The sequence below is a fragment of the Sarcophilus harrisii genome, chromosome 3 (genome assembly GCF_902635505.1).
Source record: "Sarcophilus harrisii chromosome 3, mSarHar1.11, whole genome shotgun sequence".
NCBI classification, from domain to species: domain Eukaryota; kingdom Metazoa; phylum Chordata; class Mammalia; order Dasyuromorphia; family Dasyuridae; genus Sarcophilus; species Sarcophilus harrisii.
Genome location: NC_045428.1, coordinates 494690255 through 494714512, shown reverse-complemented (window position 1 = coordinate 494714512; position 24258 = coordinate 494690255). Strand labels below are relative to the sequence as shown.

The 24258-nt window shown below is 35.7% G+C and overlaps 1 protein-coding gene across 9 annotated transcripts in view; it reads left to right on the top strand.

The window, feature by feature from the left end:
* Positions 1-24258, top strand: part of SIK3 (SIK family kinase 3) — a 263061-nt gene that overhangs the window by 202331 nt on the left and 36472 nt on the right. For 7 of the 9 annotated variants that reach the window (XM_031961307.1, XM_031961309.1, XM_031961306.1 and 4 more), the window contains 2 exons: positions 6302-6426; positions 6939-7062. In XM_031961307.1, the coding sequence (XP_031817167.1) occupies positions 6302-6426; positions 6939-7062 (249 nt within the window). Of the gene's footprint in view, positions 1-6301; positions 6427-6938; positions 7063-18410; positions 23038-24258 lie in introns of those variants that run through there. The other 2 variants (XM_031961312.1, XR_004233220.1) reach the window with 2 other exon arrangements.

The window sequence follows — 24258 nt, the reverse complement described above, 5'->3', positions numbered from 1 at the left end:
TCCTTGGGCAACTTCTTTTCCATATGAGTTTAAACCATTAACACCTACTTTTTGGGTTCAGTCTTAGTACCTAGATCAAATTTCTCCAAGTTTCCAATGAATAACATGAAAAACTTCTAACAAGTGATTTACTTCAATATAGATTTACTATATCTACAGGTTTTCACTGACAAGTTTAATAACTCCTAGAAAAGAAATTGGAGATAATATATTAGACTTTTTTTTAACATTAATATTTTATTGAAGAGTGAGTGTGTGTGTGTACACGTGCGTGTGCATATGCGTGCATGTGCGTGCACACTTGTGCCATTTCCTGATGACTTTCCTCCTCCTTCTTCCTTGGAAAACCCTTCTTTATCACAGATTAATACATGCAAAGATAATTGTCAGCATTCACCCTTGCAAAACTTTGTGTTTCAAATTTTTCTCCCTCCTTTTCCCTCACCCTTTCCCCTTAGACAGCAAGTAAATTAATCACTTTTAACCACATATATCTCATTCCATATTTGTAGTCTGTTATATTTTTCCCAAAAGAAAGTTAGACATGCTTCCCTAGCAAGACCTCCGGAGTCATGCTCAGTCTATGATTCTTATATGCTTAAAATTGTTTTTCTTTATAGATATCATTATTAAATAAATTGTTCTGCTGCTTTTGTTCACTTAATTCTGCACTGCTTCATAAAATGCTCCCAGATTTCTTTGAAACCACTTTTTTTATCTCTTGATGCAATAATACAGGATATCACAAAAATCTTAGAGCAATTTTAAGCTATTGAAGTTTAAACTATTTTACATCACATTTATATATCATGATTTGTTCAGCTATTGTCCAGATGATGATTAACTCCTTTGTTTTTGCTTTTTTTTTTTTTTTTTTTTTTTGGCTATGACAAAAAGAACTGTTACATAGTTTTTTAACATATTGGTCTTTTTCCCCTTTTAAAAAATTTCTTTAGGGTATAGTTATATCACTGTGCCATAAGATATATATTAAGAGATGTTTTTTATGTAGTTCCAAATCTCTTTCCAGAATGACTGTACCTATCCATGACTTCATAAAGTGTTTTACTATACTTACCTGTCTTAACCATAGCTCCTCCAATCATTGTCATTTTCCTTTGTCATCAACTTTAGCGATCTGATGGGAATGAAGTAGAATTTCAAAATTGTTTTAATATGAGTTTCTCTAATAATTGGTGATTTGGAACATGTAGTAGTAAGATGATTAAGTATGTTATCACTATTCCTCATTGGCAGTGAGTTTTGGTGCCTGAGTTTTTATTCAGAGCAATATCATGGCACAGCAATGAATAATATTGAAATATGTGTTTATGATAGTATGTGTTTTTTCCTTTAAAAAAATTAAGCTTTCTCAGACTTGCGCAAACTGATACAAAGTGAAATGAGCAGAACCAGGAAAACATTGCGCATAGGAACAGCAATATTGTGTAGTAATAAACTGTGAATGACTTAGCTTTTCTTAGCAATACAATGACCCAAGAAAATCTCAAAAAACTTATAATAAAAATTGTTTTCCATTTCCAGAAAAGGATCTGATAGAGTCTGAATGCAGATCAAAGCATACTTTTTTACTTTGGTTTTCTTGTTTGGATTTTTTTTAAGTCTTTGTTTTCTTTCATGACTAATATGGGAAAATGTTTTACATAGTTGCACATGAATAACCTATAGCAAATTGTTTACCTTCTCCATGAGAAGGTAGGATAGGGAAGAAGAAAGAATTTGAAACAAACTTTTTAAGAGCAAATGTTAAATTTTTTTACATGTCATTGAAGAGAAATAAAATATTAAATAAATATAACTTTAAAATAATCTTTCTCTTGTACTTTTCTATTCCCCCACTGAACAAATGCAATTTTAAAAAGATGGAAAAGAAAACTTAAAGCCATCAATACATAGCTGAATTATCCAACAAGCCAAATTCCCACATTGACATGGTCTGAAAAGTGTGTGTGTGTGTGTGTGTGTGTGTGTGTGTGTTTAAATTGTAAGGTCAGCAAGTCTGCAGGAATTAAGTACTGCATTTTATTTTCATTCTTTTGGACTTATACTCTGTGATTGATTAGATTTCTAGAGTCTTTAAAAATGTTTTTCTCAGTAATGTTATTTTCATTGTATAAATTGTTCTGCTTTTGCCCATTTTGCTCTATCAGTTCATAGTGGACTTTTAAATTTCCCCTGAAAATTTCCATTCTGTCATTTCTTATGGCACAAGAATATTCCTTTACATTCAATGTATCACAATTTGTTAAGCTCATTTCCAATAGGGCATCTCTTCAGTTTCCAGTTTAGGACTATGAAAAAGTAGTTATAAATATATTTGTACATATAGATATTTTTTCTCTTTCTTTGATTTCTTTGGGATTTAGACTTAACACCATATCTGAGTCAAAGGGCATATGCATTTTAGTAATTTGGGTGGCATTGTCCAAATTTCTTTCTAGAATTGTTGCACCAATTCGTAGCTCCATTAGTAATGCACTGGTGTATCTGTTTCTTTATAACTCCTTTAAAAATTGCTATTTCCCTCTTCTGTCATCTTTGGTGGTCTGATACTCTGAAGTAGAACTTCAAAGTTACTTCAATCTACAATTCTTTAAATGTTTGTGATTTCAAGCATTTTTTAACATGGTTTTTGGTAGCTTGGATTTCTTACTTTGAAATCTCCTTGTCAAAACCTCTTTATCCATTTGAGAACGGCCTTTAGTTTTAAATTTTTTTTGTCATTTTCTTATATATGTTGGAAACTCGCTGCAAAGATTTTCCCCAGTAACTTGTTTCCCTTATAATTTTACTTCATTCAATTTGTACAAAAACATTTAAGTTTTATTTAAACAAAATTGCCTATGTTTAATTTTTTTTTTCCCCCTGACGCGATTGGAGTTAAGTGACTTGCCCTGGCTCCCAATAGCTAGGAAGTGTTAAGTGTCTGAGGCCAGATTTGAACACAAGTCCTCCTGACTTCAGGTCTGGTGCTCTACCCACTGTGCCACCTAGCTACCCCAAAATTGCCTATTTTAATTTGTATGTTGTTCTTCTTCTCCATTTGAAGAATGCATCCATAAATCCAAATGGTAATTTCTTCCTTCTTCTTTAATTTCTTTATATTTAGGTTATGTTTTCTGTTTGGAGTTTATTTTGTTGTTTGATGTAAGGTGCTGTTCTAAACCTAATTTCTGCCCAACTACTGTCCAGTTTTGGTCAGGTAATAAGTCTTTTTGCTAGTAACTGAGGTTTTTGGATTTATCTAATGACATACTATTGGGTTTTTTACTTTGCTAAGTTGTATATCTAATTTGTCCCACTGATTAGCCTTTCTCTTTTTTAATCAGTAACAAATCATTGTAATGATTACTGCTTTGAGAATAGGTACTGATAGATACCAACTCCCCCTTCACTACTCCCAGCATTCCTACTCCCCCCCCCCCAATCATTACTCTTAAAATTCTTGATTTTCTCTTTTTTCATATGGATTTAATTGTTTTCCTAGCTATATAAAATAATTTGATAGATTGGACTAACAGGACTGAATAAATAATTAATTTAGGTAATATTGTCATTTCGCCTATACTGACTCAACTTAACCATAAGCAATTAATTTTCTCTCCAATCATTTATGTCTTATTTCTGCAAAAATTGTTTTATAGTTAGACTTAAATATCTCCTGGACAAATACTGGAATATGCACTCCAAATATTATATAACTTTGATAATTGTTTTGAATGGAATTTCTCTTTCTAGCTTGTTTGCTGATGGTTTATATGGTTATATAAGCATAAAGCTATGCTTATTCCCTCAGTTTTTTCTTTGTCTTATTACTATAACTTATATTTCTAACACTATGCTAAGCAGCACTGATGATAATGGGCATCTTTTCTTTACCTCCAATTTTATAGGGAAGGTCTCTAATTTTTCTCTGTTATATATAATCTTTACTCTTGGATTTAGATAGATTTTTTCTTAATATAGTAAATTATATCTATTTTCCCTATGATTTCTAGAGTTGTTAAAAGAAGTAGGTATAGTATTCTGTCAAAAACTTTTTAGATTGTATCAAAATCTTTTCATTTATATTATTAACATGGTTTATAATACTTATAATTTTCCTTATGTTGAATAATCCTTCATTTCTGACATAAGCTCAGCCTGGTCATAATGCTAAAATAATAGAGCAATCTGTGGGAGAGACATGCCTCCATCACTACCACCAGTGTGACTATTTCTCTTTAGACTTTGCTAACCCAGGAACCTTGCAATAGCATTGTCTTCCAGACCACTAGACTTGCTTCCAGCTTAGTTTCCCCTTCCCTCCGAGTCATCATTGAAGTGAGAAATCATTGCAGAGAAGAGGTTCACTTTCCTCATTATCAGCAGTGATATCTGCTATTGAGGTACTGCCAAATCTTGTGCAGATGAACACAAGAGTTCAGGATGAATGGCAGCCCCAAAACCATTCTCCCCCATCATGTGTCAGACAGGTTAGAGCACCAGCACTGCTGCCTTAATGATCATCTCCTCTCAAAACCTGATGGTGTAGAACCTTGGGAATGGTGCTGCTTCCCAGCTGTCATCCTAGGAAGCAGCCCCTTTGGGGGACTACATCTGGGCAACTACTCCTGTGGATGCTGCAGCCCCAGCTATTCCAGAACCAGATGAGGAAATTCTTCTCACCAAAGTCCTCGGTACTGTCAATTGATGCAAATTCAAAACTGATAGGATTTTTTTCAGTGGAAATGATACTATCATTATCTATTTTGTATGCCCTAGGGAACATGGGACCTTTCCATCTGACTTGAACTGGATCTTTCCTTACACGTTTTCTTCTGAATTAGAATATGAGCTCCTGGGGAGCAGCTCAGTCTGATTTCTCTATCTGTATCCACAGTGCTTAGCACTGTGATTTTCACAGTTATAAATGCTTGTTTAATAAATACCTTATTCATTCATTCATTGAAAAAAATTTATGTCTTGTAGATTACTTACTAATATTAAATCTTTGCATCATTGTTTATTAGAAATATTAGTTTGTAATTTTCTTTGCTTTGTCACTTCCTGGCTTAGGTTTCAAGATTACATTTGTACTGTAGAATTAGTTTGTCAGGGTTCTGCCTTCCATTAGTATTATAAATAGTTTGTATGTAACAGCAAGATTATGTGATGATCAACTCTGATAGACTTAGCTCTTCTCAACAATGTGGTGACCTATTCCAGTAGACAGACATAGGATAGAAAATTTCATCTATATCCAAAGAGAGAACTGAATGTGGATTGAAACACACTATTTTTACCTTTTTGTTGTTGTTTGCTTTTTCTTTCCTGTGGGTTTTTTCCCTTTTAGCCTGATTTTCCTTGCACAGTATGACAAACATGAAAATATGTTTAAATGGATTATACATATTTAACTTGCATTGAATTGCTTGTTATTTTGTGGAAGGGAAGGTTTAAGGAAAGGAGGGAGAAAAAACTTGGAGCACAAAAATTTTGGAAGAATGAATGTTGAAAATTCTTTTTACATGTATTTGGGGAAATTTTATTATTGAAATATAAAAAATAGTTTGTTTAATATTGGAATTAATTATTCTTTAAATGCTTAATAGAATTCACTTATGCAGATGTAGATGCGAGCATCCATTTTCACACAACCTTTGGGGTCATGGCACGTGGAAATGTGTATTGGATTTGGAATCAGAACCTCCAGGTTCAAACTGTATCTTTTCTTCTTACTCTTGTCATGCTGTTTTTCACATGACATTTCTTCTCCTGTGAGTGTGCTGTTATACACTGTGTCTCCTATTTCTTGGAAGTATTCCCTCCTTAGCTCCTCTTCATAAAGGAGGCCTTTCTTCATTCTTCAATCGCATTATTGATTCCCCTCCTAAAATTACCCTTTTATTTATATCCCTTTTTTTGTGACTAATGGTAGGTTGTCTCTAACTCCATCACCTCACATAGTACCTGACACACAGTAGGGATGTAATAAATACTTATTTCCACCAACTAGTTAATGAATGAATGATGAATGATCTTTGGCAAGTCACAACTTCTCAAGACCTCAGTTTCCTCTGCTATTAAAATGAGGGGTTTAAACCGGATGTCATCTATAGTTCTAGTTTTGATCTACAACCTGTGTTCTGCATTTCTCCATTTTTCTTTCAGCCTTTGGTTTAAGTGACTGTCTATCATAATGAGATTGCTTTAAGTTTTTACATAGCTTATCTTTATTAGATGACTTTGTTTCTAGAACTTAAGTTAACAGTAGTTGCTTCTCTCTATTATTTTCCAGATTTTGGGTTCAGTAACATCTTTACCCCAGGGCAATTACTCAAGACCTGGTGTGGGAGTCCCCCATATGCTGCTCCTGAGCTCTTTGAAGGAAAGGAATACGATGGGCCCAAAGTGGATATTTGGGTAAGTTGAAACTTTGCATACTTGTCTTTAATGATGAGAGTACCTTAGAGTATCCTACAAATTTTGTGTTTATAAAGCAGCAGAATCTTGATCAAATCTTCACCCCATGGGGCTTACCTCCTAATAGACATTATATGTGATAGGCTACCATATGGAAATTCCCTTGCAATTACATGAATACCAAAGTTCTAATTAGTTTGAGTGGTTGCTTTGTCTAGAACGAAGGATTCTTCCTTTTATTGCCACACTATACTTGAGAAAGATAACAGCTAGAGAAATATTGATGGTATTAAGTTGAAATGAAAATACACCAGTGAAGGAGAGTTACATATTCTAAAAATTCTGTCTTGACACAGACTTATGTTCAACAGTTTTATTTCTCCAAGAAAACAAATTAGTTCCATTTTTTAATGTGCATGACTGATTGCTATCTTCATGCTCACATTATATTGATCTATTTTGTTTCTTTTCTGGTGGACTGATTATATGTATGCTTTCTGTCTGGGATGCAGAGCCTTGGAGTGGTCCTCTATGTGCTTGTGTGTGGTGCCCTGCCATTTGATGGGAGCACCCTGCAGAATCTTCGGGCCCGGGTGCTGAGTGGAAAGTTCCGAATTCCATTTTTCATGTCCACAGGTAAGGGAGTTGATAGCATGTACCACAGATGTCACTTACTAGCACCAAGAATTAGCAGTGCAACACAATAGACAGGAAACTTTCCTCAGACCCCACTTTCCTGGCTTATTTGCTGCCAGCAATATGACTCTTCTCATACTCATAGTGACTCAGTTCAATAACTGCTATTCCCTGAAACTTGAATTGAAACTGAGGGTGACAACTAATTTTACATCATTGTTTTCTACTTAAAACTCCTGTGGAAATCTGGGATTTCTCACCTTCCCACTCCTACTCAAAAAAACGAATAAATAAGCAGATAAATAAATGAATGGGCAGTAAAGTGAACAACTTTTGGAAGGTGTTAAGTCTGAAAACAGTGCCTGGAATCTAAAGCACTTTGCCATTTGTCTTTACATAAAAATGAGAAGGTTTCAGAGGAGTTGCAATTAGTTTTGTTGAATAATCTGTGTTCATTTTAAGGGACAACATAGAAAATACATGTCTGAACCTATTGACTCAGACACAGTGATCCAGACAGGTATGTAGCCTCCTTGGGAATTAGTAGGGAAAAAAAATTGCACCTTGTTTCACTTTAATGAAATGCCATTTCGCTGGAGGTGATAACTGAAAAAAGGTGGATCTTTACTAAGTGAGAGAAGAGTAGTTTCCTATTTTGATTCTTCTGTGTGAAAGGTGAAGCAGGTCTGACTCTTCTATGTCCTAGTCTCTTAGGATGATTAGGGGTCAGCATCTTTCAAGGATATTTATAGAGTAGCATTAAAAAAAAAAACTTTTTCTCAACTTCTCTGGTCTCTATAACATTCTGAGTGAATTATGCTGCCATCTCTTTCTAGAGTTACTATATACCTGAAAAGAAAGGATTTAACAGTGGGGCAAAATGGGGAATTGCTTTTGTTGCGGTCATTCCCCACGTAGGCATCTAGAATCTTTCTTATTCTTGCCTTATTTCCAAAGCTTAATTGGATTTTCTGTCCTCTGTTCATCTTTTATTTAGTAAACATTTACCTATTTTATGTGCAGTATCTTGTAAAGAACAGAAAAACACATAATGGTCAATGTATATTATATATACACTGTACATTGTACTTTAAGGTTTGCAAAGCAGTTTAAATAGATCAACACATTTGCTCCTCACAAGCCTCCATTTTGCAGAAGAAGAAACTGAAGCTGAGAGGGGATAGATAAATGACTTGTCCAGGGTCTCACTTAGACCTTAGTGAAAGGTGTGAGCCAGGGCTGCCAAATTGTTTCTGTGCCAGAGGCTCTTTTGGCCTTCTGCTGAAGACTGGAGACTGATAAGAGAAACCTTTTTAAATACAAGATACATAGGACTACAGAGAAACTAATTATGCTAAAATAACGATGTAATTGTTTTCCATTCCTCATTCAGGGACCCCCTGAAATTGATAACAATCCTTGCTGTAGATCTTCACTCATAATAAGTCCAAGGTGCCTTCAGCTCCTCCCTCCCAAATCATGGGTATCCAGTAAAGCATTTTGGTCTGATCCATCACTAGGGTTCATCCATAAAGGTTTATCCTTTGAAACTATTTCTAGCCATGTGAAAAGATGCTCCAAGTCATTATTAATCAGAGAAATGCAAATTAAGACAACTCTGAGACACCACTACACACCTTTCAGATTGGCTAGAATGACAGGGAAAGATAATGTGGAATGTTGGAAGGGATGTGGGAAAACAGGGACACTAATACATTGTTGGTGGAACTGTGAATACATCCAACCATTCTGGAGAGCAATTTGGAACTGTGCTCAAAAAGCTATCAAACTGTGCATATTCTTTGATCCAGCAGTGTTACTACTGGGCTTATATCCCAAAGAGATCTTAAAGAAGGGAAAGGGATCTGTATGTGCCAAAATGTTTGTGGCAGCCCTGTTTGTAGTAGCCAGAAACTGGAAACTGAGTGGATGCCCATCAATTGGAGAATGGTTGGGTAAATTGTGGTATATGAATATTATTGTTCTATAAGAAATGACCAGCAGGATGATTTCAGAAAGGCCTCGAGAGACTTACATGAACTGATGCTGAGTGAAATGAGCAGGGCCAGGAGATCATTATATACTTCAACAACAATACTATATGATGATCAATTCTGATGGACCTGGCCATCCTCAGCAACGAGATCAACCCAATCAGTTCCATTGGAGCAGTAATGAACTGAACCAGCTATGCCCAGGGAAAGAATTCTGGGAGATGACTAAGAACCATTACATTGAATTCCCAATCCCTCTATTTTTGCCTGCCTGCATTTTTTGATTTTCTTCACAGGCTAATTGTATAATATTTCAGAGTCTGATTCTTTTTGTTCAGCAAAATAACGGTTTGGACATGTATGCTTATTTTGGATTTAATTTATACTTTAACATATTTAACATTATCGGTCAACCTGGCATCTGGGGGAGGGAGTGGGGGGAAGGAGGGGAAGAATTGGAACAAAAGGTTGGCAATTATCAATGCTGTAAAAGTACCCATGCATATAACTTGTAAATAAAAAGCTATTAAAAAATAAAAAAATAAAAAAAGGTTTATCTTAATGAAATGACTAAGTAATTGTGCAGTTGACTTCCCTAGGTATGAATCAAGCTTAACACTGCATTCCTTCCACTTAGAGCGAGTTAAATGTTTGCATTGATCATGAGCATTGTTTTTGTCAAAGATGTCTTGTTCAGGTGAAAGACTTTGGACAAGCTAACGCCTTCTAGAGTATTACAGAAAAAGCCGTCTCATCTCGCTCTTCTGACTTCCAACCATTCATTTATCCGACCACAATCATTATGCTTGCTAGTGGATTTTTTTGACAGCTCCTAACCATGTTCTTCATAACAAGTTTCTTAATGAGTAAAATGTGAGCTAAAAATTATGGGTTCTTTCATATTTCTGTTATACCATGAAGGTTTTCTGCATGATTGAGTTTTTTGTGATAGTTGAGATTGGTAATTGACATAGTTGCTCTTTTATGAAAGAAGTAGAAACAAAAGCTTCAGTAGCTACATAGTGATTACAGAAAAGGATACAAACTTTTGAAAGTTTGCAGTGATTTTTTTATCTGTTATCTATAATACAGATGTGTTTGATACTATCTGAAGCCATTAATTGAATTCCAAGTCATGTATGCAAAAGACATCAGAAGAATAATTTAATGAAAGATGAAAAGGTTAGGTTTTTCATTCTTTGTCTCCCTTAGTAGTACTATATTGAAGCATTATAGATGCTCCATGTATGTATATATGTAGTAATCCTAAAGGCACAATAGTAATTTACTACATTCTCCTGTTTCTGAGTAGGATTATACCCAGCATTGTCCAGACAGTTCACTTGATATAGAAGATGTTTAGAAGTTTTTTTCAAAATCCTGAGACTTAAAAAAAACATTCTGTGGTATTGCTGACCATAGTGTGACTATGTGATAATAAATATATACAAGTACTTCAAAACTTGCAAAATGTCTTACTTAGATTATTTCATCTGAGCTATATAAGAGCCACATGAATTAGATATTACATATATTTTTAGCTCCATTTTACAAATGGGGCAGCTGAGGCTATTATAGATTAAGTGGCGTGTCTATGTCCATGAAATCAAAAGTGAGATTAGGTCTTGCTGATTTGAAATCCAGAGCTTTTTTCACTATGTTCTTTACTAGTTGAGTTTCTTTTTTTTTGAAGGAGGAAAACTCCTACCTTCAAGGAGCTGACACCATAGTCAAAAGAAGAAATTGCATGTCCAGAAATGAATGGACTCGAAAGTAAGATAGAATATTAAGTCCTTAAGAGTTAGAGTGGGTATTGTGGAGAAGTGGAAAGAAAGTGGTTATTTAAGCCAAGATGTCTCAGCATCAATTCATTGCTTCCAAAATGTGCTTGATTCATAACTCTGGGCAAGTGTCTGCATAGAAGAAAATTTCTCAGTTGTAGCTTCCTATAGCACTGAATCTGTAATGTTCTATATTGTGGGGAGAGGGAAGAAAGACAGAAAGAGGGAGGGAGAGAAGGGGAAATGGAGGGGAGAGGGGGTAAATTGATGGGAATTCAGAAAAGGAAAAAGTGTGATGTAAGTCAGGGAAGGAAGAGCCATCATGATGAATGTAGGTACTTAATAACTATGTGGTCTTTGATAAGTTTACTGTCTGTGTTACAATTTCTTCTAAAATGAGGAGGTTGAATTTGAGGTCCCAGCTCAAGAACCTTGGAACTTACGAATGTGAGGAATTCCCAAAGAGTTGGTAATTTTTTGCCTTTGGGGCCAAGGGAAAAAATAGATATATGAGCAGCCATTATCATTACTCCTGTTTAAAAAAAAAAAATCAACTTTTAAAAGATAGATGAATATTCCCTATCAAAAACAATTGACCAAAAAAATCAGATGATTTAAGAATGTTTGGACTATCAAAAAACCACTAAAAAAAAAAATTAGACACTATTTTATGACATCATAAGTGAAATCTTCCCAAATCTCTTAGAACCAAAGAGAGAAGTAAAAACTCAGAGAATCTACCAGTTTAAGGAAACCCTAAAATGAAGAGTTCGGGAATGTCATAGCCATTCTCTAGAGCTTCTTTGTCAAAGAAAAAATACTTCGAGTGGCCAGAAGGAGTTTTGAGTACCAAGGAACCATAAACAGGATTACATTAGATTTGACAGTTTCAATTATAAACAAGAGATTTTAGAATACAACATTCTCAAGGGCTTATTTCACTAATTAGAATTAGAGCCCATGAACTCTAGATCATTTATTTAAGGAGAAAGCTCATCTCAGACATCTTATTTCTCAAATGGCTATTTAAATTTGGAACTGGATTATAAGCTCCTTGAGAGCAGGCAGTGTCATTCTTTTTTCATATTTGTATCCCTAATGCTTAGCACAGTACCTGGCACATGGCAGGTATTTAATAAATGCTTGGCTTTTTGGCAGACTTGCAAATTACATACAGATTGTATGTATGGACTTATAATCAAATATGACTTTGCAAATCTAAATATAGTTCTATAGAGGAAAAAAATGGAACTTTCATGGAATACAAGGCTTTTCATCTTCCCTGGTTAAAAAAAAAAGGCTGAATAAGAATTTTAGAATACAAACATGAATCAAGAGAAACCTAGAAAGTTAAATTTATTTGAGTATTAGAAGGGACTATATGTGATGATAAAGACTAACTTTTTTTTTAATAGCTTTTTATATACAAAAAATATGCATGGGTAATTTTTCAACATTGACCCTTGCAAAAACTTCTATTTCAGCTTTTTCCCTCCTTCCCTCCACCCCCTCCCCAGATGGCAGATAGTCCCATACATGTTAAATATGTTTTTTTTTTTAATTAATTAATTTATTTATTTAATAGCCTTTTATTTACAGGTTATATGCATGGGTAACTTTACAGCATTAACAATTGCCAAACCTCTTGTTCCAATTTTTCACCTCTTACCCCCCACCCCCTCCCCTAGATGGCAGGATGACCAGTAGATGTTAAATACATTAAAATATAAATTAGATACACAATAAGTATTCATGACCAAACCATTATTTTGCTGTCATGTTAAATATGTTAAAGTATATGTTAAAATACAATATGTATACATCTTGTTGCACAAGAAAGATCGGATTTAGAAAGAAGGTAAAAATAACCTGAGAAGAAAAAACAAAAATGCAAGCAAACAACAACAGAAAGAGTGTAAATGTTATGTTGTGGTCCATACTCATTTCCCAGTGTTCTTTCTCTGGATGTAGCTGGTTCTGTTCATTACAGATCAATTGGAACTGATTTGGATCCTCTCACTGTTAAAGAGAGTCACTTCCATCAGAATTGATCATTATATAGTGTTGTTGTTGAAGTGTATAATGATCTCCTAGTTCTTCTCATTTCACTTAAGTGTCAGTTCATGTATGTCTCTCCAAGCCTTTGTATTCATCCTGCTAAGACTTAACATTCTTAATGAAGAAAAAGATATAAATGGCCTTTAGGGACGATACCTTATAAAAGATATTGAAAGAATTAAATGAAGCAAACAGAAGTGGGGGGGTGGCAGTGCAGATTGTTTCTATTCTAATAGTTTTAACAAGTGGGGGGGGAAGAGAAATCCACTAGTGGACAAAGGGGCATTCAATTTCTTATAATTTGTGTGTGAGAGAAGAAAAATATAAAAAAGGAGAAAGGATCAGAAGAATCAGGCATAAGATGAACTTTACTTTTATTTGAATTGGGTAAAGGGAAATTGAATACACACACACACACACACACACACACAATTTGGTACAGAAATACTCAGCAGAAAAAAAGAAGTGTGATGGAGTTGGAGTGGGATATTAAAAGGAAGGATAATAACATCAAGGAGAGAATAGTCGAAAGCAATATTAATTGTGCTGTAAGACATGACTAAAAGATATTTTCAAAGTCTTCTGAGAACACTTATATGAACTGACGCAGAGTGAAATGAAGAGGAGCAATAGAACAATTTATGCAATTACATTATAAAGAATAATAACTTTGAAAGACTTAAAAATTCTGTTCAACACGATGACTAATCAGGATTTCAAAATTTCAGTGATGAAACATACTGCTCATTTACTGACAGAAAGGTGATGAATTCTAGGGGCATAATAAAATAATTTTTATACACAAACTTTTAGGAATTTGTTTTTCTTGACCAATAGCGAACTATATATACAAGATAGGTGTTATAAAGGTTTAGCATCAAGGTGTATCATAAGGAAAGGAATTGACAAGATTTGTCAGATGGACAAAAACATATCCCTTACTCTAGTATTCACTTTTGGTTTTTTAAAGAGTAAAAATGCTATGTTCCCACAGTTCTCTGTCTGGTTGTAGATGACTGTCTTCATCACTGAACAATTGGAACTGATTTGAATCATCTCATTGTTAAAGAGAGCCATGTACTGGTATGCACTTAATATCAAGAAGGTCTTCAATATGCTGGGTTGACTCTCTTTGGAAGATTTCTGAGAGAACATGGGTTGAGTTGCATATAAAAGGAAGGAAGGATAGGTTATAATCTGCACATTGAAGAGAGAGCACCTAAACCTGTGAGATCTGAAACAAATTGTAAATCATTATGTAAATGTGTTATTAATAATACTAGTAATAATAGGTATTCAAATATTTATTGAAAATTAATTATTATACTAACCTTCATTTCTTGAATACTTACATCAAACTCAAAATGTTAAGTAGAAACTTTATTTTTAATTGACGGAATTAATCTAGGTTGTTATAATAGATTTTGCTAGGTTTCACTTGAATTGCTCATTTAGCACAGTGCGTGGCACATGGGAAAGAATACATACTGACTGACTGACTGACTGACTAATCCATAGGCTCAGAGGTGGAAAATAGCTTAAAAATCATCTAGTACTAGTTCAAGCTCATTTTACTTGCAAAGAAACTGAAAAGAGTCTGTAACAGGGGCAGTCTATGAACCCAGATTTAGACTTTAGATCCAAGGCTTTTTTTCTTCTCGGTAATACCTGTCTCAGGATTTGTGTTATATGAATATTATAAGGCATCAGGTGAGCTTTACTTTTATTTTAACTGGACAAAGAGAAATTGAACACACACATATACAAACAATTTGATGTAGAAATATTCAACAGAAAAAAAGAATTGTGATGGAACTGGGATGGGATATTCAGAGGAAAGGTAATACCAAAGAAACTTAAATGTTATGATTCTATACTAAATGATTTCATGATTTAATATGATTTCATACTAAAGACCAATTTCTCTATGTTAAAGATATATATACACATATATACATATACATCAAAAGACCAAATAAATTAATTCAGAAAGGTATTTTTTTAATATAAATTTGACTTTGAGTCCCCAAATAAAGTAGTGTGATGATCTCATTTTTCTTTCTTCCCTCCTTCTTTCCCTCCCTCCTTTCCTTCTTTCCCCCTTCCTTCCCCTCCCTCCTTCCTTCCTCCCTTCCATCTTCCTTTCCCTTCCTCCCTCCCTTCCTTCTCTCCTTCTTTCCCTCTCTCCTTTCCTTCCTTCCCTCCTTTCTTCATTCATTTCTTTCTTTTTTGGTATTATAGTCCTTAAAGTACCACTCTGGGTCCAGATCTGTTAGGGAATTACAAATTAAAATTTAGTAGTAGCTTAAGTTTTTGCATGAGTTCAACATTAGAATAACCAGATATGCAGCTGCACAGATTAGCGAGGAAGCTTTCTCAATTCCTTATGTGAGCATATTTATTTCTTGAGCATTAAACTCACTAATGATACATGAAAGCAACCATCAGAAGCCTGCTGTTGAAAGCCTAGCTTGTTTCTTTGCCCAGAGAACCACCTGTAAGCAAATATAGTGAAGGCAGCCATTTAGCTAAAGGAAAATTAATTTACAGTGAAAAACTGTAATGTCTGAGAGTGCATAGAGATCTCTTGTGGATAATATTGTTGAGTCCTTATTGATTAGACTTCATTGTGACTTAATTAATTCTAATGCTACATAAGCATTTTATTACTGGGAAGGCAAGAGTTAGCCTTATATAATGCTTCTGGAGAATGCACAATGTAGAATGTACTACTGCCAGAAAGCCTCCACTTAAGAGAAAAACAACTCAGCTTTGATTTGCCCATTCACAAGGAACCACAACATTCTTCATGGCTAAAATCACTTTCTTTAGAGAGAACTGGGAAAAATCTAGTTGTCACCCCTTTCATCTATGTAGAACATGGAGACCACCACTTTAAGATAGAATCTTAAAATAGAAAAAGGACATTAGATGTCCATTACTCAGAGTTTTCACACTGGTTCTATTTGACCTTTAGTCTCTAGGTCCTACACTTAGGAGAAGAGTCAGAGGCCATAAATACTGCTCAGTGAAACCTATTAGGACAAAAGAATTACAAGGAAAGCAGGCCACAGAGCTGTTCCCGGGAGTGTAGCCTCAGAAGTCTCTCCTGCAGGCCCTTACCCATTAGGGTTTTTAGTGAAATGTTTCATTGAAGAGTTGGTAAGAATTGACAAAGATAATAAGGGAAGGGAGAAGAGAAGTGGAGAAAATCCTGTATCATTGATTCTGTCTTTTAACTCACTGCTATTCTCAGCTCAGAAAAGGTAGAGATTGTTTTAGGAAACAATTAGGAAAAAGGTGTCTTTTCCTAGATATTATTGTATTCTTTTCCATAGCAGGAAGGTAGAACTGGGTAGGAAGTTCTGTATACCTAATTGAACTTTCTGGATTGAATCTTTAACCTAGATTTTATTCTACTACTGCAACTTGAATTGAACTAAGAAAAAAACCTTCAAATAAGAAAATGAAGATGTTTGCTTTCATTATCAGGAAGGAGTAGAGTGATCAATCTTCTAAATGACTATGTTCTAATATGGCAGGTATTTTTCCAAGGACAGGACGATAGGAATTCTAGCCTTCTCAGCTTAAGAATTCTCACTATACTAGAATCATACAGTGGAATTCATTGAAAACACAGAAATTTCAAAGGAACAAATTTCATTTTTTAAATAAATAAGAGATTGCTAGGCCAAGCAAAGTACCTTTCAGTGGCTTCCATACTAAAATATTGGTGGGTGAGTGTGTGTGTGTGTGTGTGTGTGTGTGTGTGTGTGTATGTGTATGTGTAAAATGATGGTGAATTTTTACATTGTGGGGTTTTGTATTTGTGTTTAGAGTTTATTCAGTGCCAATGCCCACTTGCATCCAACTTCTTCTTTAATGTTGCCTATCTTCTCCAAATATAAAAACACTTATAAATAAGCAGGCTTTTCCCCCCTCTAAATAACAAAAAAAATGCCCTGATCCTGCTACAATCAAAATATTCCCATAATTGTCTTTTGGTAGAGCAGTCATTGCTGAAAGAATTAAAAAGTAAATCACAAGGAAACAGATGTAGTTTTTGACCAACATAGTTAAGTGTTTAATGGAAAGAAATTTGGTCAGAGGGTAGGAAGAGTCACCTTTTTCAGTACTTACAGAGAGGTGGGATGAGAGAACCAGGAATGGACTTCAGTGGAATGCTTAGAACACAACCAGTAAAGAGTAAGTTACTGACATCATCCATCTGTTAAAGTCAAACCTCTCCCATGTGGTCACTATTCTGACATCTAAACAAAGTAAGCATGTGTTCTTAATTCAGAGACATGAGTGCATATAAATAATATACTCACATTTCACTTGCCAACATACTGGTACATTTTAAGATTAAATAAAGGTCAAATTCCTTTACACAAATTATAAGGTCCTATCCCAATTTTTCTGTTACAATGAAATTTTGTTGTATATTACTTCAAATAAGGAATAGCTTTGACTTGGATGGTTTTTAATATAATTGTCAAATCTGAAATATTTTTACTACCTCAATTTTTGAATGATAAAAATGTTCAGGTTTCAGTGGCTGCCATTTTTTCAAGTGTTAGCTGATATAACTAAAGAATCCAGGTGATCCCTCTGGTTTTTTGGTATAAAATTTGACTTGTAAATAATCTTTTATTTTACCTGGACACCTACAAAAATCAAACATGACTATACTATGACAGAAAAACTCCATACCAGGATCTTCTTCCATCTGAGTTCATCGTCCAAAATATGTTTTACTTGTCTCTCTTATTTGTCAAACATATCATGTTGTCTTATTTTTTTTTCCTTGGCAGGACCTAGGCTTTAGACTAAGTGAATTGCGATTAGAGGTGTAGTCAGTAATTGAATACCCTTGTTCTCATCATTTAAGATTTTAATGCTATTTAGACTTATTTTTTGTTCTATAAACAGTAATCCATTTTCCATAGGAACAGCTGTTCTAGAGATTTATTAGCCACTTTATTTCTGTTTCCTTCTGGTTTTCTTCAGACTAGAGCCCTCTTTGAAGTCTGAACTACTTTGAAGAGAACACATTGCTAAGAAGTTTATTAAAAAATATAAATGCAAAAGTCTTGAGCTGAGTTCTCTGGAATCATTTTTTAAAAATAAATCTGGTAGTTACCGAGAACAGCTCTTTAAAAGCTCGTCTTCACCCTTCTTCCAAGTAAGAAGTTTGAATTTGCTGGGTAATTACCTCTTACTTGCCTCCCCTTTCATTCCTTCTGACAAACAGATGCCTGGTGCTTCCCTCAACCCTGAGTAGTTTCATGTGGCCTAAAAGAATCTATGACTCTATTTCTTCCAAGGCCACTCCCTCTGCCCACAAGGCTAGAAATAGCTTCTGTGCCAGGTCCCATTAGTTGGCAGCACATAAGAGAGCTGAGGGACAGTTGGCCTCTCACTCCATCATAGGAATAGGCTTTGGGAACTTTGTGGTTGGATTTCCCAAATTTCCACTACCCCCTTTTCATTATTTTTTTTTTTTTTTCAGGAGGAAAACCTGCTGTTTCCAGTCTTTCATTACTTCCTTCATTACTTTTTCAATAATCAGACTACATTAGCCAATCTTTTCTTTTCCCCATGTGTCTCTCTCCCCAGCTAACTTGCCAGCCCAGCAGAATCCTGCTTATCTTCTTAGGGCGACTTTCTCGGTTTTTCACCTCATCTCATAGCTACCGTGACCATCAGCTTACCCAGTCCATATTCTCTGGGCCCTTGAAACCAGAAGAGACCTTCCCAGTCACAGAACCCAGCACCTTCATTTACCAGTGCAGAAACGAACACCAGAAAGTTTAGTTTATTTGCCTGCTGTCACACTGCTAGTTAGTGTCAAAGAATGGGGCATCTGTGGATCTCCTGTTGGGAAACATGCATCCCCTAATTACAAATCTGGTCTGCATGACCGTTATATAATGACTTTGTCCCTTTATTAGGACTCTACTGGGGGAGAACATACAAAGGAGTTTGGTGTTCCTAGGAAGGAATTACAATGCATACACTAGGTACAGCACCATAAAAAGAAAGCACGGGCAACTAAAGCACATGGGGAGAGACTTTATAGGTAGAGAGCAGAGGAGCAGAGTCTCTCCACTGAGTCCCTAGCATCCATTAAGTATTTAATAAAGGTTTGCTGAATTAAATGGAATTGAATCTGTGCCTGCTATCCCTAAAAGGGTAGTTCTCTGTTACAAGCACCGAGATGGATTTTGCATTACTTTTGCCAGAATCTTTCTTCCCATCTTGTTTCTCTTCCTTTTGTGTCTTTTCCCCAGATCTGTTTCCTGTGAAGGGAATGGCATTGGGGGGTGGGGGTGGGGTGCTTTTTGGAGAGATGTTTTTCATTGCCAAAGGTTGTTTCAGTTCACCACATGATAACTGTCATACTGTGACCACATGCAGACATTTTATCAGATGGCAGTGTTGCTCCTTTGGTGAGGAGAATGACAGTCTAGTCAATGAATTCTTACTCCTGTAAGGAACAACAAGGTCATCTGGTCCAGTCTTGTGCCTTTAAGAAACCTTCTAAGATAGATGGGTGATTGTCCAGTCTATCTTTAGTCAGAGAGAATCCCTTGGTAACCTCTTCTGATTTGAAATTTAGGAATTGAACCTTAAGGTTCAATTAAGAAATTATTAAACCTTACTGGCCACCTAATATAGGACTATTCTCTATATCATCCATGATAATCATTTAGTCTCTGCTTGAGCATTTCCATTTAATAATTTATGAGATTCCATTATTAGCTTCACTTATCAGAAAGTTTCTTCATATTGAGAAAAAAATCTTTTTTCCTATAAATTCTGCTCATTTGTCCCAGTTCTGCCCTTAGATACATTCTCTACTTATATATGATAGCCTTTCAAATATTTGAAGATAGCTATCATGACTTTCCTTGCTGCCTTTTCTTTTTTGAGCTAAACATTACCAGATCTTCTGGATGTTGCTCATGTGATAGGGTTTTAGGTTTACCCTCCGGAAGCTATTAGAGCAATTATCTCCCTGGCTTGTAGAAATCAGTATTTTTTTTTTTTTTTTGGAGGGGGTGGGAAATAACTGGTTTGGTTTTTTTTTAAATCAGCATATTTTACATTATAGTCCTAATTGGCTTTGAAGGTTGCATGTTATAACAGATAGAGAGTCACCCTGGAATTAGGAAAAACAGGGTTCAGGATATGCTTCTGATATATACTAGCTATATGCTAGGAAAGTATTTAATCTCTCAGTACTGAATCTTGCTGATCTGCATTAATGCAGAGTGCTCCCCATACCATTAAAATTACACATCTGGGTTTTAAAAAGGTTTTTTCCTCATTCCCACCTTCTTTTCTCCAGATTTCTCCTTTTCCAGGCTAAATCAGTCCTCTGAAACTCAAAAGGAAACAGCTATCAGGATCATGGATGTCTCCAAGCCTTTATCAATCTAGCCCTACTTCCACTTTTGATTCTTATCCCAGGAACTTTCCAATTTTAAGACACTGCACCCAAGACAACTCTCTCCTCAGTCATCCAGATGCCTGTCAGAACATGGAGGCTGGTTGCAAAACGAACATCCTCTTGTTAGCAGTCTGCTGGTGTATTGGGTTTCATTGGAGCCATGGTGATTTTCTCTACAGAGACGGCTTGGCGTCTCACTTGGAACAGATGAAAGCAGCGTTGTGAAGGGAGACTTCTGCTCTGGCCCTCACTCAGAATGCTGGTTCCTGAGGAGGAGCCCAGATCTTTTCATTTTTATTCATTGTCAAGGCTCTGCCCTGCCCTCAGGGAGTAAGCTAGTGTGGGGGCCTTTGCTTAGCATCTGGAAAAGTTGGTGTTTTGTTCTCTTTGATCCAAGACTCTTAGTTTCTTTTCACCTATTTGAATTACATATCTTTGAGGTTGATTTTGTTCTTAGAAGAATTTCCATTTTTAGCTATAATTTATTCTCTTTTTAAACCTTTTCACCATATTTCAGATGAGAAAAGTGTATTTAAATATAAATCAAGTTCATATCTGTTAAATACTCAGGAAATACAAATTGGTGATGATCATTTATTTTTTGATGGTGACATCTTTCTAACTCCTACTGTATTTAATTTTCTTATTACTTATGAAAAGTGTAACGTTCATATTGATCATTTATACACTCATATACTGAAACGCCTTAGATATAGAGCCCCTGAAATTGAATATGTCACAAACTATAAATTCAGAGAGTAAGGGTGTTTATTTTTTCAGCAAATATTCCTTGGGAAATTTCACTTCCAGCCACAGTTCTGTATTTGGTTATTCTGTTAAAATAGTCTCCTCTAGAACTAATGTGGTTTAGTCCTAAGGTGCTAAATTCTGGGCTGAAGTTGAAAGAAAATAGAGGAGTGCCATCTAGAGGTTTAGAATATGCATGAGCTACTTCAGCACCCATGGCTTTCTGAATGAAATACAGTATCTTCCCCCAAATAATTGCAGACCATGCCTGTCAATGGCATTTCTCATCCATATATAGAGAAGCTATAATTGTGGGTTTTAGATTGGCTGGCCCAGAAATATAATATAAGTGGGAATAAAAGCTTAATGCTGCAAGAAAAGTCAATTACTCTACTCTGTAGGAATGTAGGACTACAGCCATAGTGACCAAAAACTGTATTTTAAATCACAGAGCAAGGGCAAGTTTCAAATGCCTGGTATGCAATCAGTGTAATGAAGCTTTGTGGGGTTTTAAAAAAATGTTTTTATTATTCAAGGTTAGAGTAAATTAAAAATTAGAGGTAATGTCAGCTTTCATTCTTTTGAAGATAATTGTATACAGTGTTCATAATATATTATGAAAAGTGATTATATTGCATACATGATTTCAGCTCAGAAATAAAAGATAATCAACAGTCACCAGATTTCTGTTATGTGCCAAGCAGGATGTTAAGTGCCGGGGGTGTACAAAGACAAAAATAAAACAGTCCGTTCTCTCTGAGGAAGCAGCACACATATTTAATGTGCATGTATACATTTAAGTAAGTATAAAATAAGTAGAAGATCAATATGAACTTAACACTTTTCATAAATGTTAAGAAAATTAAATACAGTAGGAGATAGAAAGATGTCACCATCAAAAAGTAAATGATCATTATCATTATATATTTCCTAAGTATTAAAGTATAGAATCTGAGGAGATTGGAAAAGACCTCATAAAGGAGGGGGTACTTGAGCTGAGCTTTGAAGTACAGCTAAAGAGTCTGAGGGGTGGAGTTCCTAAAGGGCTGAGAACTGTGCTGGGAAGGAGCAGAACGTCATAAGTGAGGATGAGCCAGGAGGCTAGGCTGGTGTGGGCAGTAGAGTTGTAGAGAGGAGGCTGCTGTGTAAGAGGCCCAGGGAAGTTGCTGTAGCCGGAAGGCTGAGCAGAGTTTATCTTTGGTCCTAGATCAGTCAGTCAGTAAGTGCCGAGTGCCGGCACCAGGCTAGGGGACACTAGGAATAGTATGACAGGAAGTGACCCCTGCTTGCTGTGAGCCCATTTTATAATGGAAGGTGCGTTAAGTGTGCAGAAAGACAGCCTAAGTCACAAATTAAGGAATTAAAATGTGTACAAAACAGGGAGGGAAGGAGGGGCCTAGGAGATGAGGGAATGAGAAAGCTTTGTGTAGAAGCTTCTGTGAGGTGCCTACTGTGTGCCAGGCTAAGCACTTTTCAAATGTTGTCTCATTTGGTGGGGGATAGAGTGCCTTGGAGGAGCACCGGAGTGGTGAATGACGCTCAGTGAGGCCAGAGAGAGAAGGTGGGGGCAGGTTGTGGGGTTTGGCTAAGTTGAGACATGAAGAAGCCACAGAAGTTGGCTGGACAAGGGGGCCAGATGGTCAGGTCTGCACTTATGGAAAATTACTTTGGCCTCCTGGTTGGTGTAGGATAAAGCATATAGAGAGTGGAGGCTGAGTGCCAGTCAGAAGGCTGTTGTATAGTCCAGGTGGAAGGTGACCGTGTGAGCCGAGGGAAGAGGTTTGAAGGGAGTGTGATGGCCAGTGTGCATATAAGCCCACGGGTCGCGTTTCAGATAAACTAGAGGGCTGGCCTCTTTTAAATTCATTCACTCATTGCTTTATGTGCCTGTGTGTGCATGTGTATGAGTGAGTGAGTGAGTGAGTGAGTGAGTGAGTGTGTGTGTGTGTGTGTGTGTGTGTGTGTGTGTGTGAGAGAGAGAGAGAGAGAGAGAGAGAGAGAGAGAGAGAGAGAGAGAGAGAGTGGGTTCTAGTTGGTTCATTAGGTGGCGGACTAGGTCTGGAGTCAAGAAGACCTGAATTCAAATGTAGCTTCACTTACCAACTCTTTGAGCCTGGACAAATCATTTAATCTCTATTTGCCTCAGTTTCCTCATCTATTAAAAAAAGGGATGAATCGCACTTATTTGTCCAACGTTATTGTGAAGATCAATTGAGATAATAATTGTAAAGTTCTTAGCACAGTGTCTGGAGAATAGCAAGTACTTTATAACTGTTAGCTTTTGTTATTATTTTTACTTCTCAGACCATGTTTATGTGTTTTCTCATTTTACAGTAATGGAAAATGGACAAATGAATTGTATTAAATGAAATGTATTTAATCATAATCTTGTGAGCATGGTTTCTGCATATAGTTTCTGCATATTAAAGATGAAGAAACTGGGTCCGTAGAAGTTGTGACTCAGAAAGTGAATAGTAGAGCTAGAATTAAAACTCAAATTCTTAAGCCTGTTTTCTGTTGCTGTGATCTATAATAAAGTATCCCAAAGAGTCAGTGTCTGTTTACCTTTACCTATATATTACATAGCACAGAATAATATACACAGAGTTTCTTAAATACTTTCATGTGGTTATTCACTGGAATACTTAAAAGTTTTCATGAGTTTTGGGAAAGTATCATGTAGCTTGGGAATTAATAAACTGCCTCTCTGGGTGCATATTTGCTCCATAGTGTGCTATCACAAATCTTTTAATTCCCTTAGTTTTAAGATGAACATACCCTGAAAAACTCAAATTCCTCAGCCAGAAATTTTATATTGTTCAAAACTATGTATGGGAAAAAGATTAAATATTTAGAAAAATGTTAAGAGACCAGAGATCTGTAGAGGACATTCAACCTTACGCTGAATTGAATGGGACCAGAGAAAGCATGAAAAAATGAAATATCCAAAATTTTTTACTTAGCCTTATTGTAGCTAGTAGCTTTAAATCTCCCTGGATGGACTTTTAATGAAAAAATTAATAAATAACCAAATTGACTAATTTGAATTTCACCCCTTTGATTGAATGAGCAGTGAAATAAATGGCAAAAGCCCAGGAGTAAGTTGAAAAGCAAAGAATCTTAGCAATTTTATACATTGAAATTGACTATAGTTCCC